This window comes from Buteo buteo, chromosome 6 (genome assembly GCF_964188355.1).
Source record: "Buteo buteo chromosome 6, bButBut1.hap1.1, whole genome shotgun sequence".
In the NCBI taxonomy this organism is placed as follows: domain Eukaryota; kingdom Metazoa; phylum Chordata; class Aves; order Accipitriformes; family Accipitridae; genus Buteo; species Buteo buteo.
Window position 1 is genome coordinate 50,034,780 of NC_134176.1, and position 24,071 is coordinate 50,058,850.

Here is a 24,071-nt window from a genome sequence, read left to right on the forward strand (position 1 = left end):
CAGATGAAGAGGTGGGTTTGGTATTGTGAGAGGGCTGGCGGTTTTATGTTGATGGCAGTTGTGATGAAGTTGATCACCCCCAGGACAGAGGATACACCTTCCAGGTGGAGGGAAAAGATAGCCAGGTCTACTGAGGCCCCAGTACGGGCCAGTTTGCCAGCTAGGGGTGGGTATATGGCCCACCCTGTGCCAGATCCAGCTTCTACTGTGGGCAAGGCTAGCAGCAGTAAGAAGGATGGGGGGAGTAATCAGAAGCTTATGTTGTTTATGCATAGGAATGCTATGCCAGGGGCACCAATTATAACTGGGACTAGTCAGTTCCTGAACCCTCCAATTATAAATGGCATTACCATGAAGAAGATTATTACGAAGGCGTGGGCGGTGACAACCACATTGTAGATTTGGTCATCTCCCAAGAGGGTACCTGGCCGGCCAGGTTCTGCACAAATAAGTAGGCTGAGGGCAGAGCCAACTATACCTGTTCAGGCACCAAAGATTAGGTATAAAGATTAGGTATAAGGTGCGGATATATTTGTGGTTGGTTGAGAATAGTCATCAGTTGATGAAGATCACAGATAAGATGGCTGAATGTTGAAGTGTTAGGCTGTAGTCCTTTTTAGAGAGGTTTGACTCCTCTTCTTATTGGCTCTGTGGTGAAATTCATGTTGAGTTGCAAGCTCATCAATGTATGCTAAGAGTGTGCCAGAGCCTGGTAGACAGAAGTCCAGTGGTTTGGGCACCTAGCTGTTAACTAGGAATTTGTGGGATCGAGGCCCATCTGTCTAGGTGAGGTCCTAGCTTAATTAAATCACCTGGGTTGTGTTCAGGAGATGCAGGGTAGTATCCTGCAGATCTTAGCAGAAACTAAGAGGGTTTAACTCTTGTTTAAGGCTTTGAAGGCCTTCAGTTTAGGTTATCCTAAGTTTCTAGATGGTGGTTAGGATTATAGGGGAGAGTGGTAAGAGCGAGATTGATAGGGAGGCGAGGATGGCAACCAGGGTGCTTGTTGATTTGTTAATATGCCATTGTTTTATGTAGTTTGTGGAGTTTGGTGGTAGTGTAATTGTCGAGTAGTATACAAGGCAAAGGCAGAATAGTCCTAGTAGTGAGAGGATGGTGATGATTGTGGCTGTTGTGGCTATTTCTTGTTTAGTAAGTTCTTGAATAACAAGTCATTCAGGCAGGAAGCCTGTTAGTGGGGGAAGTCCTGCTAGGGAGAGTAGGGTCAGTAAGAGAGTTGCATTTAGTATGGGGGCTTTTGTTCATGAGGTTATTACTGTCATTAGTTTTAGAACTTTGGTTGTGTTGAGAGTGAGGAATATGGTAGCGGTTATGACAGAAGTATAGGTAGAAAGTTAATAACAGAGTGAGCTTGGGGCTGTAGATAATGATGGTAGCTATTCAGCCTAAGAGGGAGACGGATGAGTAGGCTAGGATTTTTAGAATCTGTGTCTGATTCAGCCCCCCAAGGCTGTTGAGGCAAGGGCTACAGTGGTTAGTAGTGTTGGGTTGAGTGAGTGGGATGTTAGGAAGAGAATGGTACTTGGGGGGAATTTCATTGTTCTTGATAGTAGTAGGGCAGCGGTTAGGGATGAGCCTTGGAGTACTTCTGGGAATCAGAAATGGAACAGTACTAGTCCTAGTTTCATTGCAATTGCTATTGTCAGTAGGAGGTATGATGTTGGGTGGGTTAGCTGGGTGATGTCTCATTGCCTTGTGGACCATGCATTGGTTGTGCTCGAGAAGAGGACTAGTGCTGAGGCTACTGCTTGTACTAGAAAGTACTTGACTGTCAGTTCAATGGCTCATGGGTGGTGGGATTTTGAGATGAGGGGGGTGATAGCAAGGGTGTCAAGTTCTAGTCTGGTCCAGGCTATCATTTAGTCATTGCTTGAAATTGTAATGGTTGTCCCTAGGAGTAAGCTTAGAGAGGAAACTAGTTTTGTATGGGGGCTCATTAGTAGGGGAAGGAGTTGAACCATCATTTTCAGTGCATGGGCCTGATAGCTTTGTTAGCTGACCCTACTAGGAAATAATATAAAGGAAGTATGGAGGCCTTTGATCTCTTCTGTGTAGGTTCTAGTCCTACTTTTCTGAATCTTTCTTAGGAAATGAGAGGGCTGGTATACCTCTGTGTTCACTTTATCATAGTGACCCTTTGTGTTCAGGCACGTTTCCTTAAGTAAGGAGACAGGCTTGCGTAGCAGATTGGTATGCTGGGGTGCCAGAGGCATAGTGCTAATGTTAGGGGTAGAAAGTTTCTTCAGAGGAGGTATATAAGCTGGTCGTAGTGGAATTGTGGGTAGGAAGCACAAATTCATAGGAAGCCAGAGGAGAAGAGTAAGACCTTTGTGATTAGGGCTACTGGAAATAGCTCTGGGGATAGACTGAGTGAGCTGGGGTTTAGGAATAGCATGGTAGTTAGTCTGTTTATTAGCATGAGGTTCACATACTTAGCTGGAAAGAACAGGGAGAATGGTCCTGCGGCATACTCTACATTGAAGCCAATACTAGTTCAGACTCCCCCTCTGTGCGGTCAAATGGGGTGCGGTTTGTTTCGGCAAGCATAGAGATGTATCATATTATTGTGAGGGGTCAAGAGAAGACCAGGTATTTCTGGGTGATGGCAAGGGTTTTTAGGGTGTAGATCTCAGTATGATTATGGACAGAAGGGTAATGGCTAGTGTTACTTCATAGGAGACAGTTTGTGCTACTGCTCGTAGCACACCAATTAAAGAATATTTTGAATTTGAGGCTCACCCTGACCATAAGATTGAATACACTGCTAGACTTGAAATGGCTAGGAGGAAGAGGAGGCCTAGATTTAGGCTGGTAAGGGAGAAAGGGAGGCGAAAGGGGATTCAGATTGTGATTGCTAGGAGGAGGGCTAGTATGAGGGTCATGATGAAGAGAAACGGGGAGGAAGTGGATGGGAGGGTAGATTCTTTAATAAATAAGTTTTACACTGTCTGCTACAGGTTGTAATAGCCAAAAGGGGCCTACAATATTTGGGCCTTTTCAGACTTGCATATAGCTTAGGACTTTTTGTTCTACTACTGTTAGGAAGGCTACAGCAATTAGAATTGGGATGGCATAGGATAGGGGTATGATGAGACAGGTTAGGGTAGGGGATCGGGTCATGGGCAGGGGGAAAAAGAAAGCTGGGGAGAAGATTTGAACCTCTGGATAAAGGGCTTAAGCCTTTTGCATTTGCCAAGCTCTGCCATGCTAGAGGTCCTTTTCTAGGATGTGGTGGTGTGAGTAGTCCCTTGGTAATTTTGTTGGGCTCATTAGTTGGGGGGGAAGGCATGCTTGTAGTATTGGCCTTACTTTTCCAGTCCTTTTGTACTGAGGAAAGTTCATCATAGATAGAAACTGACCTGGATTGCTCCGGTCTGAACTCAGATCACGTAGGAGTGTTAATCGTTGAATAAACAAACCCTTAATAGCAGCTGCACCATTAGGATGGCCGGATCCAACATCGAGGTCATAAACCTCCTTGTCAATACAGGCTCATGGAGGAGATGGCACTGTTATCCCTGGGGTAGCTTGGTCCATTGGTCAATTATATTGGGTCTGGTTACTATTAGTACGTTGAGGGGCTGCTCTCAGTTAAGAGGTGTGGTCCTATTCTTGGAAGGTCTGTTTTTCTCCAAGGTCACCCCAACCAAAAAATGCGGGCCAGCGTTTTGGGGGTGGTAGGCCTGGTAGGCTTAGGTTTATGTGCGGTGGCCGCTGATTTTTAAGTTCCACAGGGTCTTCTCACCTTATGTATTTATTCCTGCTTTTGCACAGGAGGGTCTATTTCACGGATTATCTGTAGGAGACAGTTAAAACCTCATTGAGCCATTCATACAAGTCTCGATTTATGGGACAATTGACTGTGCTACCATCGCACAGCTAGGATACCGTGGCCGTTAAACGTGGTGTCACTGGGCAGGCACCACCTTCAACACGTGGTTCGCTGAAGGCTATGATTTCGGTAAACAGGTGGGTCTTGGGCTTGCCTAGTTCCTTTTACAGATTTTAATCTTTCTAGTGGGTGCTCCTAAGTTGGGCTAACAGGGTGGGTTTAATATTCAGTCTTGTTAAAATCGAGGTATTAGTTGTACTCTGTTAATAATGTAATGATATAAGATTGTGCTTGAGACAGGGAGAGTCCCCAGTTAGTCATTTTAGCATTGATTCTCCTATTGTTATAGGTTGGCCTGCTGGTGAGAAGGGAGTCATACTGGTTTTGGATTTTTAGGTGTAGAGCTTTGATGCACTCTTTGTTGGTGGCTGCTTGAAGGCCCACACTTTGGAGGGCAGGAGTTGAGTGGTTATCCACTAGGAGAGACTGTGTTCTTTTTTAAAGGAGCTGTACCCCGTTTAAATTGCTCTTGATTCATTACATGGTGGCTAGATTGGGTGTCCGTGGAGGAGAACTAAGAGAGGACTTAAGATTCATTTCACAAGCAACCAGCTATCACCCAGCTCAGTTGGCTTTTCACCTCTACTAACAAGTCACCGCAGTCTTTTGCAGCAGAGGAGGGTTCTCTCAGGGGTAGCTGCTTCTAGGTAGCTTACTTGGGTTTTGGGGTGGCAAACCTAAATTCGTTTTGCTTGGTCGTTCTTCCTAAATCATGATGCAAGAGGTACAAGGGTTTATCTTTGCTGTCTATTGCTTGGCTTTTCATTGTTATTTCATCTTTCCCTTGTGGTACAAATCTCTATCGTGCCAAGTAGGCGTCTTTTCTATCACCTATACCCATTTGGAAGAATGTTTTAGTTTGGTGGTGCAGTGGGTTCTTTGCTGTTCTTAGTTGTGGTGTGGCTGGGCTAGAGTCAGGCTTCAAGACAATCTGGTGGGTGGCAGATATCTTTCAGGTGTAAGCTGAATGCTTTCATGTTATAGCTACGTCTCAGTGTGCTAAGTGCACCTTCTGGTACACTCACCTTGTTTCAACTTTCCTCGTTTTCAGCTGATGGGTTTATTAGCTGTGGGAGTCTGTAGCTTGCGAGGAGGGTGACAGGCAGTGTGTACGCGCCCCAGTGCCGACTTAAAGGTGGCCCTTTTGTCCGGCTTTACTGCTAAATCTGCCTTCTAGGGGTGGTTTCACACCCCCTTCCATGAGGTTTTCTATCTTAGAAAATGTAGCCCATTTTTGCCACTCCATAAGCTATACCCTGACCTGCCTTGCTAGCGGGGCTGGAGGCTATTACGCTCCCTGTTGTGCTCTCAGGGGAGGTGAGCTGGCAACGGCAGTACGTAGGCTCTTTTGGCAAGGAGGGGTAGGTGTATTATGGGTTATCGATTATAGAGTTTTAAGCGTTTATGCTCATAGTTCTTGGGTGTATACTTTGGTGGGGTAAGCATCAAGATTTAGGGCTAGGAAGAGTGGGGTATCTAATCCCAGTTTGTGGCCTAGCTTTCACAGGGTTTAATCAATCTAAGGGGGCTAAGATCATCTTGAGGGTGACCTTAGATGCATCTTGGGCTTATGACAGCTCGGCTGCATCTTGATCTTAGTTGTTGAGATAACATGTATGTTATGCCATGTATAGTTAATTTGGGTTTCTTGTGTGGCTGCAGTGGCTGGCACAAGATTTACCAAACCTGGGTGCTGCTATAACTAAGTCAAGTTTACACTTATTGCTTAATGTTAATTACTGCTGAGTACCCATGGGGGTGTGGCTAAGCAAGGCATCTTGGGCTACGATCATGGATGTGCCTGATGGCCGCTCTTTGCGTCTTAATAATAAATGAAGAACATTCACACTGGGGCGCGGATACTTGCATGTATATGCTTAGCATGAATTAATGGTAAGGTTAGGACTAAGTCTTTTGTCCTTGGGTGCATGTAGCAAACATCTTGGCATCTTCAGTGCCATGCTTTGCTGTAAGCTATGGGGATATTGTTGTTTGTTTGTGGGGGGGTTTCTTTAATAATTCGTGGGGTGTTATGTGTGTATGTGTACAGAATGTGTGATCATTGATCTTATGAATGTAACTCCACTGTTGATGAAGTGTGAAGAAAGTGTGAATAAAATTTGCGACGAAAATGCAGTGAATATTTAGTCAAAAGTTACTAGTGTTTTTCAGAAAGCTAGACGAAGTGTAAAAGTAAGAAATTACGTCCTACAAGCATTCATCAAATAGCAGCATAAGTAAGAGTCTGTGGCACACCATAACCAAATGGAAAACAAAGTGCATCAGTGTCAAGATGATTCCTCATATACTTCAACTGTTTCATTCAGTAACCCCTGAGGACCAAAGCTAGGCTGGAACGAGTTGTATACTCAAGTCTTAGATTGCAATTACCTCGGTGCGCTGGAAGGGCTGCCTGAAGACACCCCCCAAAAAAGGGACCCAATAGTGCCAAGGCTATCCAGATGCCACGATCACGGGTGAGATGTTGATATATAGCCTACCAGATGTCTCAGTGAAGAGAAAAGTGTGAGGATTAACCAGAGCATGGCCCTGATAGAGGAACCAGAGGCGCAAAAGTGCAAGTCGTGTGAGGGGTTTAGGGGGAAAGAACGGTCCTGAAGCTAGACATATAGGATCTTATATGTGGCGGGTTGCTGATTTCACACAAGAAGAGTGACTAATAAATAACCTGGTATGTCAGCCACAGGTATGGCAAGAGGCAGAGGCATCGCTTTGACCTGAGACCATGTGGAAGTTGTAATCAAGCACTGCCGTAGGGAAGAGGAAATGCTATGCACAGTGTATCACTGAAATGGGCTTAGTACAGATAGTTATTCTAGTTATCATGGATTATTCTGTTCCCTGAAAGTAGAAATAGTGTTAAAGAAAATATATCCATTTACATATTAATAAATACAATATATACATTAAATGTATTACCTAGATTAATGCAATATAATGGGACACATAGTGTAATGCAGTCATACATCGGATGCTATGTGTGGTTTTACAAAAATTAGAGAGACTAACTCCTGCAGGCAACCAGCTTTCCTGGAGCAAAGATTGATTCTGTCTTCTCTTTCATTTTAAAGATCCAGACCCCAGATGATGTCACATTTTTGCCAGTTACACCCCCGTCAGCACAGTTAACTGCATCCAAGAATGCGGGGTGTCAAAGGCTCTCAGCTCCAAGAAACGTCTCAGCTGGCTCTTGGCTCTCCTTGGCTTCTGGACACAGTGCACATGTGCACAGAAGGCAGTCACTATCTCCTGTCAAAGCTGACATCCCAATCTGTAGAGCTCTCATCACAAGGATTGATTTTGATTGTGAGGTTTTGACTTTCCCACACACAGTGATAGCCCCATGTGCTGCAAACACAAATCCTGTGCAAGCTGCACGTGGTGGAGGTATCATCCAAATTCTTGTTCTGCTTGCTCGCAAAAGAACCTGACCTCCCTTGTTTCTGTCACTCCTTTTAGCTCAACACCTTATTGATTCAACAATTTGTTTTCATTTGGCTTTTGCATCCTTGACCTAATTTCATCCAGGGTAGGGAAGAAGACTCATATAAACAAGTCTTGAGAGAGTTGAGCTGTTTACTTCTATGTTGGTATTCTGACTGCGTTGAACCCTACTGAAAACAATAAATCACGGAATAACTTGCATTTAAGTAGAGACTCATAGCAGTACATTGACAGCATTTTAACTACTTTGGTCACTTCAGAGCATTTGACCATGAGCAGATTCAACCTTGACATTTTAAGATAATAAAGCAATTAAGATGGGTGTTGCACATTAAGTATTATTTTGTTTCCTGAGCAGATTTCATAATATAGGCCCATCTGAGCATGCCACAGCTGTAGTCTTAAGCACAGCCTGAGCATCATCCTCATGCTGCACATTTAACCTAGTGAATATTGTGCTTGCTTTGGTTTTGGCAGCAGGAGACAGGAAGCTCTCGAGGTCCTCATGTGGGCTCCTGAGTGCTGCAGCTCCTGGTGAGACAATATGCAGAAGGAAGGTCCAAGGTCTTCACATAGGCTTTGTCCTTGTTGCTCTTCCCCCTAGCAGGCAGAGGAGAGAGCACCAAAAGTCATTTTATGTAATTGCTTCAGGTTGCCCATCCATACAGTGGCATAACACTGCAGTACAGAGTGCTGAGAGGCTTCGTGGCAATGCAAACCCCACAAAGCTGAATTCCTCCATGTTGGTGCTTAATTTGAGGAACTGTGTAAAAGGGCAGTTACAGAAATGCAATGTATTTCTTACACTTAGTTCTGTCCCAGAATAAAAAGCTTCTGGTGTAGAACCGGTGAGGGGACCTGTAATGCCTGTATCTGCCTCGGCGATTCCAAAATCCCAATGAAGTCCTCAAAGACAATCTTTAATGTAAGGACAGGGAGTCAGAGAGGGGTGCAGGTGGGTCCCGGTGATCTGGACGGGGGGGCTGACGCAGCACACATGCCCATGCAGCTGCTTTTCCAGCCTAGAGACACCCAGGACCAGCTCGGCTCCTCCAAACCACTACTTGCCATTTCTTGTGGGGCAGATTACACTAAGCCACATCTCTAGTCCCACTCTGTATCTGAGGATGTTCAGATGTCTGTTCAAATCCATCTCAAAGCTTAAAAAATTAAATGTATATTTTCTCCATGATGCCTTTGTTTGTGCTGTCTCTTGTTATCTCCCTGGTCTGTTTTTTTGTGACTCAGTGGAAAATCAGCTCCTGGGATGGCTAACAAAGAGCCAACAAAGAGGAAGGGAGAGCTCACTTCAGTAACTCATCGCTATGTTTATTTTTCTCTTCTTTGGGGGATATATTTTGTGACTCTCACTGAACTGTTTACAGAAAGTTTGACAGCTAGGCAGAAAGTCATTTGCAAGGAAACTGGGCTAAATTAAAACAAAAATGTTGGTTAGTTTCCCAGAAGAAAAAGAGTTCTTTTCTGTAATGTCTGTGCTGCTCTTCCTCTCCACCCACATTTTGGGGGAGTTCAAATGTGATAACGGGGAGCTGAGCAGGGATGAAGACTGAATGAACTGTAGCTGGTCTGGAAGATGGGGAAGCTCATTTATCCCCCAAAACTTTTTGGTTTTTTCTGATCTTTAGTTTGAGATCAATGGGAAGGACACAGTCCTACACAAATCAGAAGTTATGTGGAATGACAGTGTATAGCCACAACAAAAATAATAAAATTCTACTGCGTTGACTTTTCTGAGTGTCCACCAGCTCTTCCCAGCTCTCAAGGAGAACTCAAAGACCTCTTTAGACATCATGAAATAACTTATCTTCACAGCACCCCTTTCTGCAAGTGGAGAAACTGAGGCATGGGCAAGCTAAGTGGCTCATCCAATGTCGCAGAGGGGAAATGCAGTAGGGCCAGTTGTAGAAATTAACACCTGCATTACCTGTCTTGCCGAATTATTGGATGCAAGAAAGGCTGCAGGAAAGACTCACCCTTACGCTTTTGTATTTCATTGTTCCGGATAAAAGACACACTTTGTGCAGCATATGGTAAGCACAACATGGAGCCTCTTACACTGCTCTTAAATTGGCTGCCAAGAGTCCTAAACCTGTCTCAGGCTTTTGGAGGATGATGAGCAGCACCTCTTTCCCCAGTGAGGTGGAGGAGGCGTATCCTACCAGACCACATGGCAGAATGTACAGCCCAGCTACAGTAGAACTGTAAATCATATCTTTATTTTGCAGTTCTACAGCCTAAGGCTCCAGCCACCCATCAGAGTTACTCCTCACTGCTGCGCAGTTTAGTGGCCAGGCACGGGCTTTCCAGGCTGAGGAACTAAGTATTGCTTTGGGCCAGTTAAACTATGCAGTAACTGAAATGCTCTCCTGTTCGTAGGTAAAGTGTTTGGATTTCATTTAGAGTTAAAAAACATTTTGATTTAGCGAAAGCATTACGGTATTTTTAATAAAGTCTCTTGAACATAAAAATGTTTATGGTGCTTAGATATTGGGCAGATTCAGCTCCTGACTGCAGTCGTTAACCTCTGAAGGGTACTTCCCCAGTTCCTTTTAAATCACATGCATTAACTATCGCTTGCTTCTGACTCTTTATTCATTCCTTAAGAGAATGCTAGTTAAATACCAGATAAGTAAATACGTAATCAATGAGACATTTATTGAATGTTAATGCTGTATTTAATAAGGCTTAGAAATTTAAATGGGTCACATTAAGATGTAGAGTGCGCAGCAGGGAAACTTCTCAATGTCACCAGCCACAATCACAGAAAAGTCATGAGCTGGGGCCTTCAAAACTGGGACACCTTCGTGACTCAGATGGGAGGGCGTTCTTTTGTTTCCTGCTTCTCACCCCATCAGCAGGAGGGCTCCTGACAGGGACCATCGCCACTGCAGAGCGGGCTGTGGTGTAGGGATCGCTGCGGTTGCAGAGACCCCAACTGGTAAGTCCATCTGAGTGTTAATTTAGGCTAGTCATGCAAGTGTGGCAGTATTCCTGTGCTAACCTGAACCTGGGCTTCTGAGCTCGGACGGGGAGCCTGGCTAATGCACCTAGATCACATCCAGGCTCAGCCGGCTTACCTTCAGACAGTTTGGCTGTCCCTACATACATCAAGGTAGACCCTATTTATTTTCTTCAGTGAAGACTGAGAGTATCGGTCAATAACTTGATCCCAACAGCTGGAATGTATAGAAAAACTATTACAACAGGAATCGCAGCCACAGTCAATGCTCCCAGCAGAGACACCTGCTGGATAGAGCTAGGAGGGGTGGAAGTCTCATCATTTCAGTCACTTAAAATTGGACGAAACAAAACCCTAGAGAATGTGGAGAAGGAAGAGTCCCCACAAGTGAGGAGAGAGCCTCAGTGTGGCCTCATGCGCAAGACTATACTGTCACCTGAGGTGGGACCATACCGGTCCTCCATAGGAGACTTGCTCCCCACATGTGGCTGGAGGTTGCACCCTGGAGCCCGCGGGGTGCCACGTACGCTCGATGTGTACACTGCTGGTTCGGCACGCTATTGTACGGCCCTAGGGGACTGAGTGTCACCCAGGGATGGCCCTAAGGGCAAGCTACAGGCTCCCTGGAGTGCCTGGTGTGGGTAAGAGCTGGGCAGAGCTGAGAAACCCTGCACCATGCAGGCACAACAGCAGAGAGGACCTCCTCTGGCAGGACCCGTGGGCCAAAGGAGAGGGACTGGGACACCGCTCCCTGTTTCTCACCACCTCACAGCTTCATGCAGAGGCACAGGACACCTTCAAGGAGGGGAGAGGCCAGGGGAAGAAAAGTAAAGGTCCAGGCAATTCATACGTTCCTTTCTTCTGTGTCTTCTCCCTCCAGCACTCTTGGCAGCTGGAGGGGCTCCTGTGTCCTTGGAAAGAATCCAGCTGCCTCTCCAGGGAACGCAACAAAGAGAAGATGTTAGGGGCCTGGAAGCTGGGTTTGCTATTTAAGCTGGTCCTTTTCTCTGCTTCGCTTAGAGAGAACTGAACAGCTGGCTTTCCACTGGCACAGCGGGGGTTTTTACCTTAAGACTAATTAGAACAGTTTCACTGGCAGTGCAAAAGCTGCACTTTTTTAGGACTTGCGGAAAAGTTTAAGATGTGTCCTGGGTGTATTTTTGCAGTAGAAGCTAAATTTTACGACCATTTTTTTCCTTCCTGTAACAATAGTAACTCTACCTTTAGCCTGGCCTCATTTTTCGAGTCAAGTCTGGTCCATCCCACTTTGTAACTGGGTCCATCACAGGACTGCCTAAGTGCCTGAAGAACACGTTAAAGGGAGGATATTTTTAATACTGAGGGTATTTAATCCCTGGCCCAGCTTACCAGAAGGTGACAGAGAGTCTCTACCTGATGGCAGTATCTTTCCAAATCGTACGTACTTCTTCAAGTACAATTTCACGAGTTTGCAGGATGGGTCAGGAGGAAAGAAGGCCCGTGGGCTATTACCAAGGTGGTTTGACCTTCTTTCTTCTAGAAAGACACCGAGTTTGGGTTTCTCCTCCCTCTTCTGTTATGCTACACCAGGGCAGGTGCCTGGGATTACTGTGAACTGTATTGAATGATATTGTTCACTCACACATTTTGGCAGCTAGAAGAAGGAAAGGAGAAAAGTTATCGTTATATACGACATGAATATTGCAGGCCATGGGATCTGACCCTTCAGGAAACCCTACTTGAAAGCAGAGGCTAGTACCCAACGCATTATTTATCCTCTCATGTGGTCATTACCTTTAGTCTCCCAAAATCGCCTCAGCAGTTTCACTTGAAGAGGTTTCTTGAACTTCTTTACTTGGTGGCCTGAAAAAAATGTATTTTTTCTAACGGACACAAATAGCTACTCTGTTTTCCTCCAGAATGGACTGTATTTAAGGGGAGTAGGGAGCAGTGACCTCCCAGAACTGTTCTAGTGTGGATGCTGCAAGTATTGATGAGCCGCTCACCACCGTGCAGCTTTGCCATTTCAGATCAGCCAAGGATCTCAGCCACGAAAAGCAAGGCCATCATGCCTGATGTGCCTGATGTTGCTTATATGGAAAATCCTCCCAGCTGAATCATCAGCTGTCTGGAGAGGCTGGGTTGTATTTATATAACAGATACAGCTGACCTATCATTTCAATATATTTCTTTCCTGACTGTTCTGCGGAGCCTGCTTGTTGGAGACCCTGAGAACATCAGTCTGAGCATAGCAGAAATTTCTTTCTATCTTTGCAGTTCACCTTTAATAGGGATAAAAGCAAATCCCCTAACTGACTGAGCATCATCAGGCACCTGACAAGTCTTACAAACACTTTCAAGAGCCAGGCACAACAGCTCAAACACTTACTCATTTATTGCTTTGATATTAAAAGCAGAGAGTCACAGATATTAAATCCAGAGAGAGTCCCAGAGCACAGCGAAGACAGGATCCATCCATGTACAGAAATTGCCTAGCTTCGTGTTCTACATGGGGCTTCAGATGACAGAAAAATCCTTCTAGAGTCCCATCTGTCTGGGAGCTTTTCTGCAAAATCAGCTGGAGTCAAAGCAATAGAAAAGCTTCCAGATTTCTCTATTCCAGGCTGAGACAAGTGTGTCAATACTTCCAGAAATTGCCAACACCACTGCAGGGCAAGGTCTGCGACGTTCACCTCCCTGCTATGAAATGCTGAGCACCTTAACTTCTTCAGCCCTCCCCCACTCACAACCAGCTATAAATCCTGCCCTTCGGTTGCTGGAATATCTCATCATGAAGGATGCTTTTTTTTTAGGTTGAAAAATACAAATCTACCTTGGCAGAGCCATAAGCAGGCATATACAGGGGCTGTGTTGCTGATACATTTTTACAAAGCGCTCCTAGTGTGGAAATAACTTATAGTGACACTAAGCACGTAGTATTTTTGCACGCTAACTTTTTGCCAGTATAGTTTATTCCAAAATTCCCACCCTTCCCAAGAGAAACAAGCTGTACTGGCAGTAGCATTGTTTTGATGGTAACCCCGCATCTGTACTAGATGGCTTTGCAGGCACAACTCTTCTCCCTTAGCCAGCTAGTCTAAGAAAAGTCCTTGCAAAGGGAAGAGTGGAAACACGCCGGCCACACGGACGAGGGGCTCTGGGGCTGTGTGCGGGAGCTGCCCTTCCTCCAGGAGGCCGCAGATTCAGGCAGCACAGGAGGGCAGCGTAAGGTGCTCTCACCGCCAAGTAAGCTGGCACCGGGGAGGCTGCGTTGGGAGGAACCTGTCGTCGGCAGAAAAAGAGTGCTGTCCCTTGTTTGGGAGCTCATTGGCACCAGCTGGCTGCCAGGAGCCAAAGCTACTAAATAGGGGTGGGAACAAGCTGCCCCGGGACAGTTGAGGAAATGTGGGATAGAACTAGAGGTGTTTGGTAACCTGACGGATAAAGAAGAAAGAGTGCAGGTAGAACTGGAGAAGTACTCAAGGTGGCAATAAGCTGTATAAAAAGACATAGGAGGGTGACATGTAGAAAAATGATGCTGGACTGGAGTAAAAAGCCCCTATTCCCACCTCACCCGGGATCCTGAACCGTCATACAGAGTAAATGAAGGATTTTGTGAGTTGTGCTACTGAGAGAGATCACCATGAACCAATAGTCCAGGCTTGCCCATTTACACTCTCCAGGGCAGGAGCTCACAGCCCTGCTGAGGTGAACATGAGAGCCACCAGACTCGGTAACTTGGTGTTGAGGTGAGTTAGAGCTGGCATTGAGTATACACCAAAACCAGCGATGAACAGAAAGTGTCTGTCAGTGAAGGGAAGAGAAATTTCCATGAGCCTGGGAAGGATCTGAGGGGGCTAATCTTGATAGTCCCAAAAGGTCTGTGCTGGGAAGTAACTTCCACGGCAATGCCTCTGAAAGGCAGGGGTGGAGGGGTTGTGCTGAAGCCTTGAGCTGTAGGAGAGTACCGGGTGAAGGTACGCAGTGCTGCCCGAGGCCAGAACTTGTCTGAGACAGAGGGTGCTGGCGCGGGGCTGGGCAGCCCCCCCAAGCTGTCCTTGCTGGTGGATCTCTGGATGCTTTGGAGCTGTTGGTAGTTCCAGGCTGTGGTGCAATGGAGACTCACTCCACGCCTGCTTTGCCAGCCTTCCTTGCCCAGCAGAGATTGCTGGCAGGGGCAGGGCCCCTCAAGTTCAGCATAGGCAAGCTGTGTCCAGAAATTAAAGCCCCCATCTGCTTCCCCGTGATCCCAATCCTATTAAAGTCTGTCAGAGTTTGGCCTTTGACTTGAGTACAAAATAACTTTTGCTGCAGGGGAGCAACCTTGAAGTCTCTGTTCAGTCCCTCTTTCTTCTGCCTTTGATGGGAGGAATCACTGCTGCCTGCAATGACAGCTACCCCACATCACCAGGCAGCTGGGTGCTGGGGGTCGGGAGGGGAGTGAGGAGAGCAAAACCTTCACTAGGCTGAAATCAATGCGAGACACTAGCAGCTAGGTATTCCACGAGCCTAGCTTTGTTGGGCAGCTAAAATCAAGTTAATGCAAGAAACAATGTAGGGAAACCAGAAATTATTTTCTTATCTTTTTACTTGCTAGGATTCTGGGTCTGGACAGTGGCCAGCTCTCCCCCAGCATAGGGCTGAGAAGCTTGGAGACTGCTCTCCTTATCTCCAAGCTGCTCCTTGCAACGTCTGCAAAGCAGTAATGAGACATCTGATTGACCCAAATATATCAGTGATCACAGTTTCAGGAATGCTTAACATGCTGTAAATTGAACAGCACGTCAGCTTGGCTGATGTTTAACCCTCTACCAGTCATCTGGTTTTAAAAATCTTCCAGCTTGTAAGCAGGACTATTGGCCAGCGGGGTGGCTCGGCAAAACTCTGGCTTGTTCTCCTTCCAAGTAGCGTAGTTAGGAGGCTGAGTATTTGGAGGGGGATGCTGTTTTCTCAGCTATTGATTTAAGAGTATAGCCTGTTGATTAACTGCTTAGCTTGCAAAAGGCAAGCTGTAATTGAAATGAACGTCACGCGTAACTTGGAGCCTATTTTCACCTTAATAGCAGGACATGCAGCATCCTTATCCATGGCGATGGTACTTTTCCAGGGGGACTTCCCAGTGCAGGCACTGGCAGCTGGATGCTCACTATTAAGCATAATTCACCCTGCAAGAAATGCAAATAATTCACTTGAATCAAAATATGTGTCCAACCTATGTATGGAATAAAATTCGGGGTTCTTTTGCTTTCAGTCCTTTTTCAAGGAGCTGTGAGTTTTCATCAAACTATTTCAAGGCGGAAAGCGGCAGAGAAGAGAGGCTAATTCTGTGCCATTTCTTTGGTAAAAATATTCAGCCTACTGTTGGACAAAAGCCTCCCGCTTAGTGTAATGGCGCCGTTCTTGCTGGGCACTGTGAGAAGTAGCAATCCCCGGTCCCAAATCACACACGCGGTGTTCGCCATGCAGCTCGCGCGGCTTCAGAGGGTGAAAGCATGGAGCACCACCCGGCAGTAAGGCTTCGGGGTCAGAATAGGACGAGACCTGAATTCACGGGTGACAAGAGGAACGATGACGGCTCGTGTCACGTTCGAGGGAAGCCGGGATGGTGACCAGTTCTCATGACTCCAGCAAGTCCCTGGGTGCATGAGGGACCCAACAGCACGCAGTTACCGGCGTCGCAGTGAGGTGCGAGGTCCCGCCGGCAGAAAAGCCATCAGCCACGGGTTCGGCCAGGCGCTGGCTGTCCCCCTCCGCGCCTGGCCCTTCTCCTTTCTTGCCAAGAGACCTCTTCAGCCGGGAGCCAGCCCCTTCGCTTCCCGAGGGTCTGCTCTGCCGGTGCAGCGCGGCGCCGTCACCGGCGGGAGGAGCTGGTGCGACGCGGCCGCTCGGCTGCCGGCGGCACCCGGACCGGGAGCGGGGCCGGGGTGGGGGGAGCGGTCCCTTCTCTCCGCTCCCGTCCTGCCCGGGCTCGGGGGCAGCCGGGGCCGCGCCCGCCCCCCCTCCCGGTCGTGGGAGCGGAGGAGAAACGCTGCCGCCAGCAAAGGCGTTTGGCGTCGGAGCTTCCCGAAGGGGTCGGGGGGGTCCCGGTTTAAAGGGGAGTTTGGGGCAGGGAATTCAGTTTCTGCTTTGGTTTGGGGGTTTTGGGGTTGGGTTTTTTTTTTTGAAGTTGTTAAGGCGGATTAGGGGAGTTTGAATGTTTTTAGCAAAATCCTGGAAAAGAGGGAATTGCCTTTTTCTTATATTAAATTGCATTCCAGCCAACCTGGAAGACCGTGGCGTGGTTGGAAAAACAGGAGTTGTTGTTGCTCAAGGGAGCAGGAAGAGTTGAGGAGGTGAGAAAGAGAAAGGGCTTTTTCTCTTTTGCAGTGCTTAAGACTCTGTACGTGGTGGTTTTGCTTCGCTGCTCCAACTCCAAAACCTGCTTCGGAGGAGAGCCACGGCACTGACCGAAGGGAGAGGCGCTTAATCTAACCGGGCTCACAAACACGGGCTTCCCCGGAGAGGTCTCCAGTAAAATACAGACAGAGCAGAGCGAAGGGGAGGCCGGAGAGTGGAAACGGGGGGACCTGCCCCCCCACCCCCGCTCCGCCCGCTGTCCGCGCCCGCCGCCTTTGTGCGAGAACCCGCCGCTTCCAGCGCGGCGGCCGGGGCCGGGGCCGGGGCCGGGCGGAGCGCGGGGGGGGGACCGACCCGCCGCTGAACCGCGGCGACGACCCCGCCGCTCCGCCGTGGGCGGGAGGCGCCGCTGCCGCGCCCGGAGCCTCAGCGGGCCCACCGCCTTCCCCTCCCCTCCCTCGGCGGGGCCGGCTCCTTTGTGCTGCTGCCCGCAGCGGCGAGGGGGGAGCGGCGGAGCTGAGCCCCCCCCCCCTACGCCGCAATCCCTTCCTTCCCTCCCTCCCTCTCACCCACCCCCGGCCCCCTCGACGGGACGCCCCGCGCGGGTGGGCCTACGACCGCCGCCGGGGCATCGCCGCTTTAAGCGGAGGGCCACGCCGGGGGACGGGGCGGGCCGGGCGCGCCCCCCCGGCTCCCCCACGTGGTGCGGGTGCCCGTGCCTCCCGGCCGCCGGCGGAGCGGGGCGCACACAGCGCGGGGCTGCCGCCGGGGCTCGCCTGCTTCCCGCCGCCGCCGCTGCTGCTGATCCCCGGGCGGCTGGTCCGGCCCGGCCCGGCCCGGCCCGGCCCGGTCCGGTCCGCGGCCATGCGCCAGCGCCGCGCCGAGCGGCCGAGCGGCGGGGCTGCACCGCCGCCGCGTCCCGCGGCGTGAAGCGGCGGGAGGATGAAGCGGGCGAGGCGGGCCGCGCCGGGCCCCCTGCCCGTGCTGGGGCTGCTGCTGCTGCTGCTGCTGGGCGCCCTGCCGGGGCTCTGGACGGTGCTGCTGCTGCGGCGGGAGGCGGCGGCGCAGCCCGAGCCGGAGCCGGAGCCGGAGCCGGAGCCCGAGCCGCGCCCGCCCGCGGGGCCGCCGCCGGGGCGGTGGGGCTGGGAGCGCTCCCCGGCGGCGCGGGGCGAGCCCGGCGGCGGCGGGCAGAAAACTTTCCGGGCGCTGCTGGCGGTGCCGGCGGCGGCGGCCGGCCGGGAGGAGCGGGGCGGCGAAGGGCCGGCGGCGGCGGGGGGCGGCTGGCCGGTGGAGCGGGGCATCTTCTGGAGCCGCGAGCTGGAGGAGCGGGTGCCGCCGGGCTTCGCGGCGGAGGAGGCGGCGGCCTGGCTGTCGGCCGCCCGCGGCGCCCGCGTGGCCTCGCTGGAGCGGGGCGGCTGCGGGCGCAGCTCCAACCGGCTGGCGCGGCTGTCGGACGGGAGCCGCGCCTGCGTCCGCTACGGCATCAACCCGGAGCAGATCCAGGGCGAGGCGCTCTCCTACCACCTGGCCGGCGTGCTGGGCATGCAGGAGCGGCTGCCGCCCACCGCCCTGGCGCTGGTGGAGGCCCGCGGGCGGCAGTGGGAGCCGGTGCGGGAGGAGCTGCGCGGCTCGCACTGGGCCGAGGGCGCCGTGGTCAGCCTGACCCGCTGGGTGGACAACCTGACCGCCGTGGTGGCCCCCGCGCCCTGGGGCGCCGAGGCGGGCGGCGGGCGGCGGCTGCAGCCGCTGTGGGCGGGGGGGCTGGGCGGGCTGCCGCCGGCGCAGCTGGTGGAGCTGGTGCAGTGGAGCGACCTGATCCTCTTCGACTACCTGACGGCCAACTTCGACCGCCTGGTCAGCAACCTCTTCAGCCTGCAGTGGGACCCGCGGGTGATGCGGCGCGCCACCAGCAACCTGCTGCGCGGCCCCGACGGCGGGCTCGTCTTCCTGGACAACGAGGCCGGGCTGGTGCACGGCTACCGCCTCCTCGCCATGTGGGACCCCTACAACGAGCCGCTGCTCCGCTCCGTCTGCGTCTTCCGCGAGGGCACCGCGCGCCGCGTCGCCGAGCTGCACCGCCGCCGCAGCGCCGCCGCCGAGCTCCGCCGCCGCTACCGGGCGCGGGAGCCGCTCTGGGCCCGCCTCGGCTTCCTCTCGGAGCGGCAGGCCGAGCTGCTGCAGGCCCGCGTCGACTTCGTGCACCGCCACATCGCCCACTGCCGCGCCCAGGCCGCCCTGCGCTGAGGGGACGCCAGCGCAGACGCCCCGCCGGGGCTCCGTGCCCCGCGGCCGACGCCGGGCCTGACCCCGCCGGGGCTCCGTGCCCCGTGGCCGACGCCGGGCCTGACCCCGCCGGGGCTCCGTGCCCCGTGGCCGACGCCGGGCCTGACCCCGCCGGGGCTCCGTGCCCCGCGGCCGACGCCGGGCCTGACCCTGCCGGGGGGGAGGGGAGGGGAGGGGGGGGAAGCGGCTGCCGCTGCTCGGCCGCGGGTGCTCCCGGCCTGCCGGGGCCGTCCATGGAGAGGAGCGGTCAAGTCGCCTTCGGGGGCTCTGAAGGTGCGGAGCACGGCCGGGGTGATGCTCCGGGCTCCGGTCCCGAAGCTGGGAAAAAAAAAAAAAAAAGGGAGGATTCCGCATCCCGTCGCCCCGCTCGGCGGGGAGGCCATCGTCTTTGTGCCGGTTGGGGCTGGCTGCCTGCTCCTCCCGAAGGAGAGAGGCAGGCCGAAACATTTTTCTACGTACTCTTCCCTCCGTGGCAGCGTCTTTTAAGTACGAATGTTGGGGTTCGTAGGCAGAGAACTGGCTGCACGATAGGGGAGCCCCCAAGGAGCAAAACTGCCCTATTTGTGAAGCTTGTTTTCTTACCGGTTGGTTTTCTTTAACGAGAGTGAACCTTTCCGCTGATCGTGAAATCTTGTCGATGAGAAGTGTATAGGAAGCCCATATTCCGTTAGCTCTTAGTCTTTGTTGTGGATGCATCTGTTTTGATTCTTAAGTGTTTGTGTGTAATCATCACCGCCACCACCACCCCCCTTTCGTCTGACCGGCGAAGTAACTGACTAATGGGTGACACAAGAGGATCTCCCAGGTTTTAAAAACATGGCTGTGCGCTAAGACTCTGACGCAATAGTTAAAGTGGAGGAAAAACTGTTTCATGCACTTTACTTTGACTTTTTAATTTTTTATAAAAGAAGACCTTTTTATTTTACAAAGTCAGCCTTTTATGTACATTATATATGTTCATAAGCTTTTCTGTAACATACTAAAGAAACTGATATTTCAGTAAAGCGTGTTAATGTTTTGCCTTCTTTGTCCTGAATGTTTGCCTGAGCTTTGACAGGGAAGCATGCACCTCCTCCGTCTCCCCTGATGGGCAGCGGAGACCACCTCTTCCCAGCTTCTCACTCCACCGAACTGAACGAACTTGCGCTCGTTCCCTCCGAGACAGTGCGGGGTAGAGTTAAGCTTTCAAACACTGCCCTTCTCTCTCTCTCTTCTTCCTAGCTGTTGTGTCACTGAAAGGGCAGAAGCTCTTCGAGTGGTGGAAATAATGTGACTATTGCATACTTTAGCTGAATAGACTTTTGTCTGGGTTTTAAAGCCTGAAATGAACTGCCTTGACTAGCACCGAGGTAACCAAAGCAGTTAGTTTCAGCAAACCGATATAGATCGTGCGGGCTTAGCTGCCATCAGCCTATTTGGGTGCTGGGTACCAACCTCTTAATACAGGTCACGTCAAGTGTTCCTGTACCAGGAACATCTCCGGAGGTGGCGGTTGCTTTCAGTGGGCATTTGCACTGGTTCCCAGTCCTTTCTTCCTATTATGGGTATCTTTGCAATGGGGGTTGAGGCAGGATTGGGGAACGGGAATGCTCTGCAATCTTGCTAAAACAGTTGATGGGGTTTTTTCCTACAAAAGTTTTGTTCTAGGTAAGGCGAAGCAGTAGCAGTGGGTGTACAAAATAGAATACCTACATCTCTTGTTTGCTTTTTCACATGTGCCAGTATTCATAGAAGAGATCATTGTATGGCTCAAAATACAGCCAGAGTAAGGACAAAGGACAAACTAATCCTCTTTAAACCCCAAATGCCGGTATATATCCTGCTGTAATCAAACAGCAGCATAATCTCTTCTACATCTGGAGAGGCACCTCCGTTGATGAAGGCAGCAGCGAGCTCAGCGGCTGCTGTGCAAGAAGGTGCTGTCTTCAGTATGTCGAGTGCTAACCTTCCCCTGAACTCAGAAAGAGCTGTGCATTCATACCTGCAGAAGGTCTTTAGTCCTCATTTATTTAGATTAAACTTCCCATAAAGACAATTTTCTTTGGCCATTACAGTGTGTTCCTTTTTTTTTTTTTTTTTTAATAGGACAAGACAACAGTTTTACAAACAACTTAAAGTTAACGGTCGATTAGTTAGCTGTATTAGATATTGCAGCTGTGTGTGTGTGAGTATTTATTTTAGAACGTACCAGCAGCCTCCAAGACTAGCTTTCATTCAACTGCTTAACTGACAAGGCTCTCTATTGAACTTGTATTTATAGTTCACTGCATTTATCGCTCCAAACAATGCACAGAATCCCATGTGACCTTCCTTTGCCATTTACATGATAATACACAATTTAACTGTGTAATTCTTAGTTCTTCTTTAGCGTTGCTTTGTAACTCAAATGCAGCAGCTCTGTCGCGTTCACCTAATGAAAATACATTTAAATAATTAACTGCTGGCATAAATTTTAAACCACTGTGCAGAGCAAACTGCTGTGCCACAAACATCTAAGGTTTCATTTCTGTTTAAGTACTTCTCTAAGTATGGCACAACTGTGGTTTTGACGGCTAATGGGAAATAAATCTCGTTTGCAACGTCTTTAGAGCCAGAGCCTAGATAATTACACCTTTCGAGAAGAAACACGGTTTTCTACTTGGTGACTGGTAACTACCTCAAGTCGTATATAGGTTACACGTTCAAAAATGGTGTAGTTGTAGGCTGGTGTGAAACTAGAGATGCTGTGCTAAAGAAGCTGTGCCCTACTGGGAAATGTGTTTGTTCAAAGAGGACGCAGAAAACTAGCTTGGATGGATGATGATAACTTCACTTTGTTGCTGCATTTTATTTTTCTGGTGTGGATCATCTGCTGCTGTGCCAGAGGAAGCTTTGAGTTACTGTCACATTAAGGAAAACTTACTTTCTTCCATGTGATTTCTTTAAGGCAAACAGTGCTTTGTAAATCAGTGGCCTGGTACGCTTTTTGCATGCCGTTTTAGCTGTATATGCTGATGTTTTACTACCTTCCTACAGAAACCAAGGGGTGAAACCCTGTAAAACTTTTTGTAGTATAATTTCAATGGCACTTGTCTAACTCTGCTTTCTTCCAGTGGAGTTTCCTTTGAGTTACAGTAATCGGGCGGGCGAGGAAGACCATTGCTTATTTGAGAACAAGAAGGCTTTAGGACCTGGAAGTTGTGAGTGGAAGATTGTTCTCGTAGCAGGATCAGCCGGTTCTGGCCGTGTGTTGCTGGCAGCTCAGCAGCACTTTACCTAAGGCTCAAGGAATCGGCTGCGCCAACTCGTACCAGAATGGGGCTGTAGGGCGTCAGGCCTCACTCAGGAGAACGCTGAAGGGTGCACTTAACTTCCCACCGCTTTTCACAGGCTTTCGGTGAAGTATGTGCTTACAGGTTGGCCGCACTGGTGCCTCAGTTAGATGCGGCTTGTTGCACAGGACTGAGAAGAGTCTTGAAAAGGTTGGGTGGGCTTGGCAGCGTGCCGTCTGTCCCAGATGCAAGACGGGAGGTCTCGTTTTCCACTCTGCGGAGACTCATGTGCTCAACTGATAACACTAGCTTCAGAAAAAAAACCAGGAAAAAAAAATATCTAGAGGATGTTGTAATTTGAATGCGCTTCATTCAGTCCCATATTTCTGTATGTTTCCCTGGTGAAATTCAGAATGCCTCCCCCAGATTTTTTTCTTTCATTGGAATCTATGGGGGCGTGTAGGGTAGGGTGTTGTTGCGCCCAGCTTGCGTTCACGGTCACTGGGCTGTTACCTCCAAACCCTACTAGCGTGAAGGGGGGACGGAGTTGGTTTCTGAGAACTGCCTAAGGGGTATCAAAATTGTGCGTGTGGTGGCTCCTGCACCCCCAGGGAGCACTGGGCAGCAGAGCCTGGCCAAATTCAGTGGGTCCCCCTTCGTGAAAAAAGCAAGACTGGCATTTGCAGCACAAATCTCCTTTCCTTTTGTTTGCTTGCATCTGAAGTAGTTTCCAATCTGGATTTATTTTCCTTGGGGGTTTCCCTTTGAGAATTCCCCTCGCTGCTTGGGAAGCTCTTCCCAGGCACAGAGTCCCCTCGGTCGCACACAAAAGCGGCTGCCCTGGGGAGGGAGCCGAGCTGTCCGCTTTGCCGCCCGACTGAGGCCATGTCAGCCCATTCAAAGATTCAGGAAATAACTCGAGGCCAGTGGAAGACAGTGAAAATATTGTTAGTTACACTTTGACTTACTGGGCGTTCAGCACGCTCTTAACATTGCCGGCGTAGTTTTTGTGGTTTGCCTTCCCTTTGAAGTTCGGTGCATTTTATTAAATGGTAATAATACTTAGAATTTTCTCACTGGCATTACTAGGTGGTCCAGGACTAGCTTGGATATGAGATTGTATTAAGACTTAATCCCATTTTGCATGTTATTCCTACTTTGCAACCACAGCATAAAATTTAATCACTCCTTCAGAGCTGCACTCCCGGGTTGAACGTGGCAAAGCTCCCACGAGAACAGGCTGGGCTGCGCAGTAAGCAGCGCCTGCCAGGCACCTGCATGGCTCCTGCGACTCTCAATGACCTAGAAAACCTTTTACTTTGCCATCTTGGGTGCAAACGTAGCTCTCCCCACTGAAGTAATGTGCACTCCTCTGAGCAGAAGTTACTTCCCAATGCGGCGACTCGCACCCGGAGAGAATATTTTGCTATGCATAAACTGGTGTTTTAACAAACGTTATCAGTCCCACCTTCAGGGACTGTTTAATCTAACTCGGTGTTCTTTGCGTATGGGGCAGGAGTAAGGTTTTAATGTCTTAACCCCCTCTCGTGCTCTCGCTTTCCATCGCCCGCTCCGGGCGGAGGCGCAGGATGAGCTTACGGGGCAGAAGTACACGCACCGCGTGCGTCAGGACCGCTGCTGCGTGCGGGTGCGAAAGGAGCCGTGCAGACAAAGGAAGGAGAGGAATCCTGTCTGAAAGCAAGCCAGCACTGCACTCGAGGAAAAAAGCTCCGGCTGGATTATTGGAGGATGAACGGCAGTAATAGCACAACAAAGAAGGTCTGGCGCTGCAGTCGGACCGCCTGTTTTTGAGTGATCCTGCTATTCAGTCACTCCTCGTGGGTTTTTTTGGGGGGAGGGGGGT

The 24,071-nt window shown here is 50.1% G+C and overlaps 1 protein-coding gene and 1 pseudogene across 1 annotated transcript; one reads left to right on the plus strand and one right to left on the minus strand.

Moving 5' to 3' along the window:
- Positions 1 to 926: 926 nt before the first annotated feature.
- LOC142032469 (NADH-ubiquinone oxidoreductase chain 2-like) lies at positions 927 to 1,958 on the minus strand (annotated as a pseudogene).
- Positions 1,959 to 17,462: 15,504 nt separating this feature from the next.
- FJX1 (four-jointed box kinase 1) lies at positions 17,463 to 19,051 on the plus strand. Its single transcript, XM_075031121.1, has one exon. It carries the CDS (start codon positions 17,616 to 17,618, stop codon positions 18,915 to 18,917), a length of 1,302 nt encoding a protein of 433 aa, XP_074887222.1. The 5' UTR covers positions 17,463 to 17,615; the 3' UTR covers positions 18,918 to 19,051.
- Positions 19,052 to 24,071: the final 5,020 nt, after the last annotated feature.

What these genes read in the sequence shown, in the direction of transcription:
- FJX1 (XM_075031121.1), top strand. Translation starts at nt 17,616, where the DNA reads ATGAAGCGGGCGAGGCGGGCCGCGCCGGGCCCCCTGCCCGTGCTGGGG.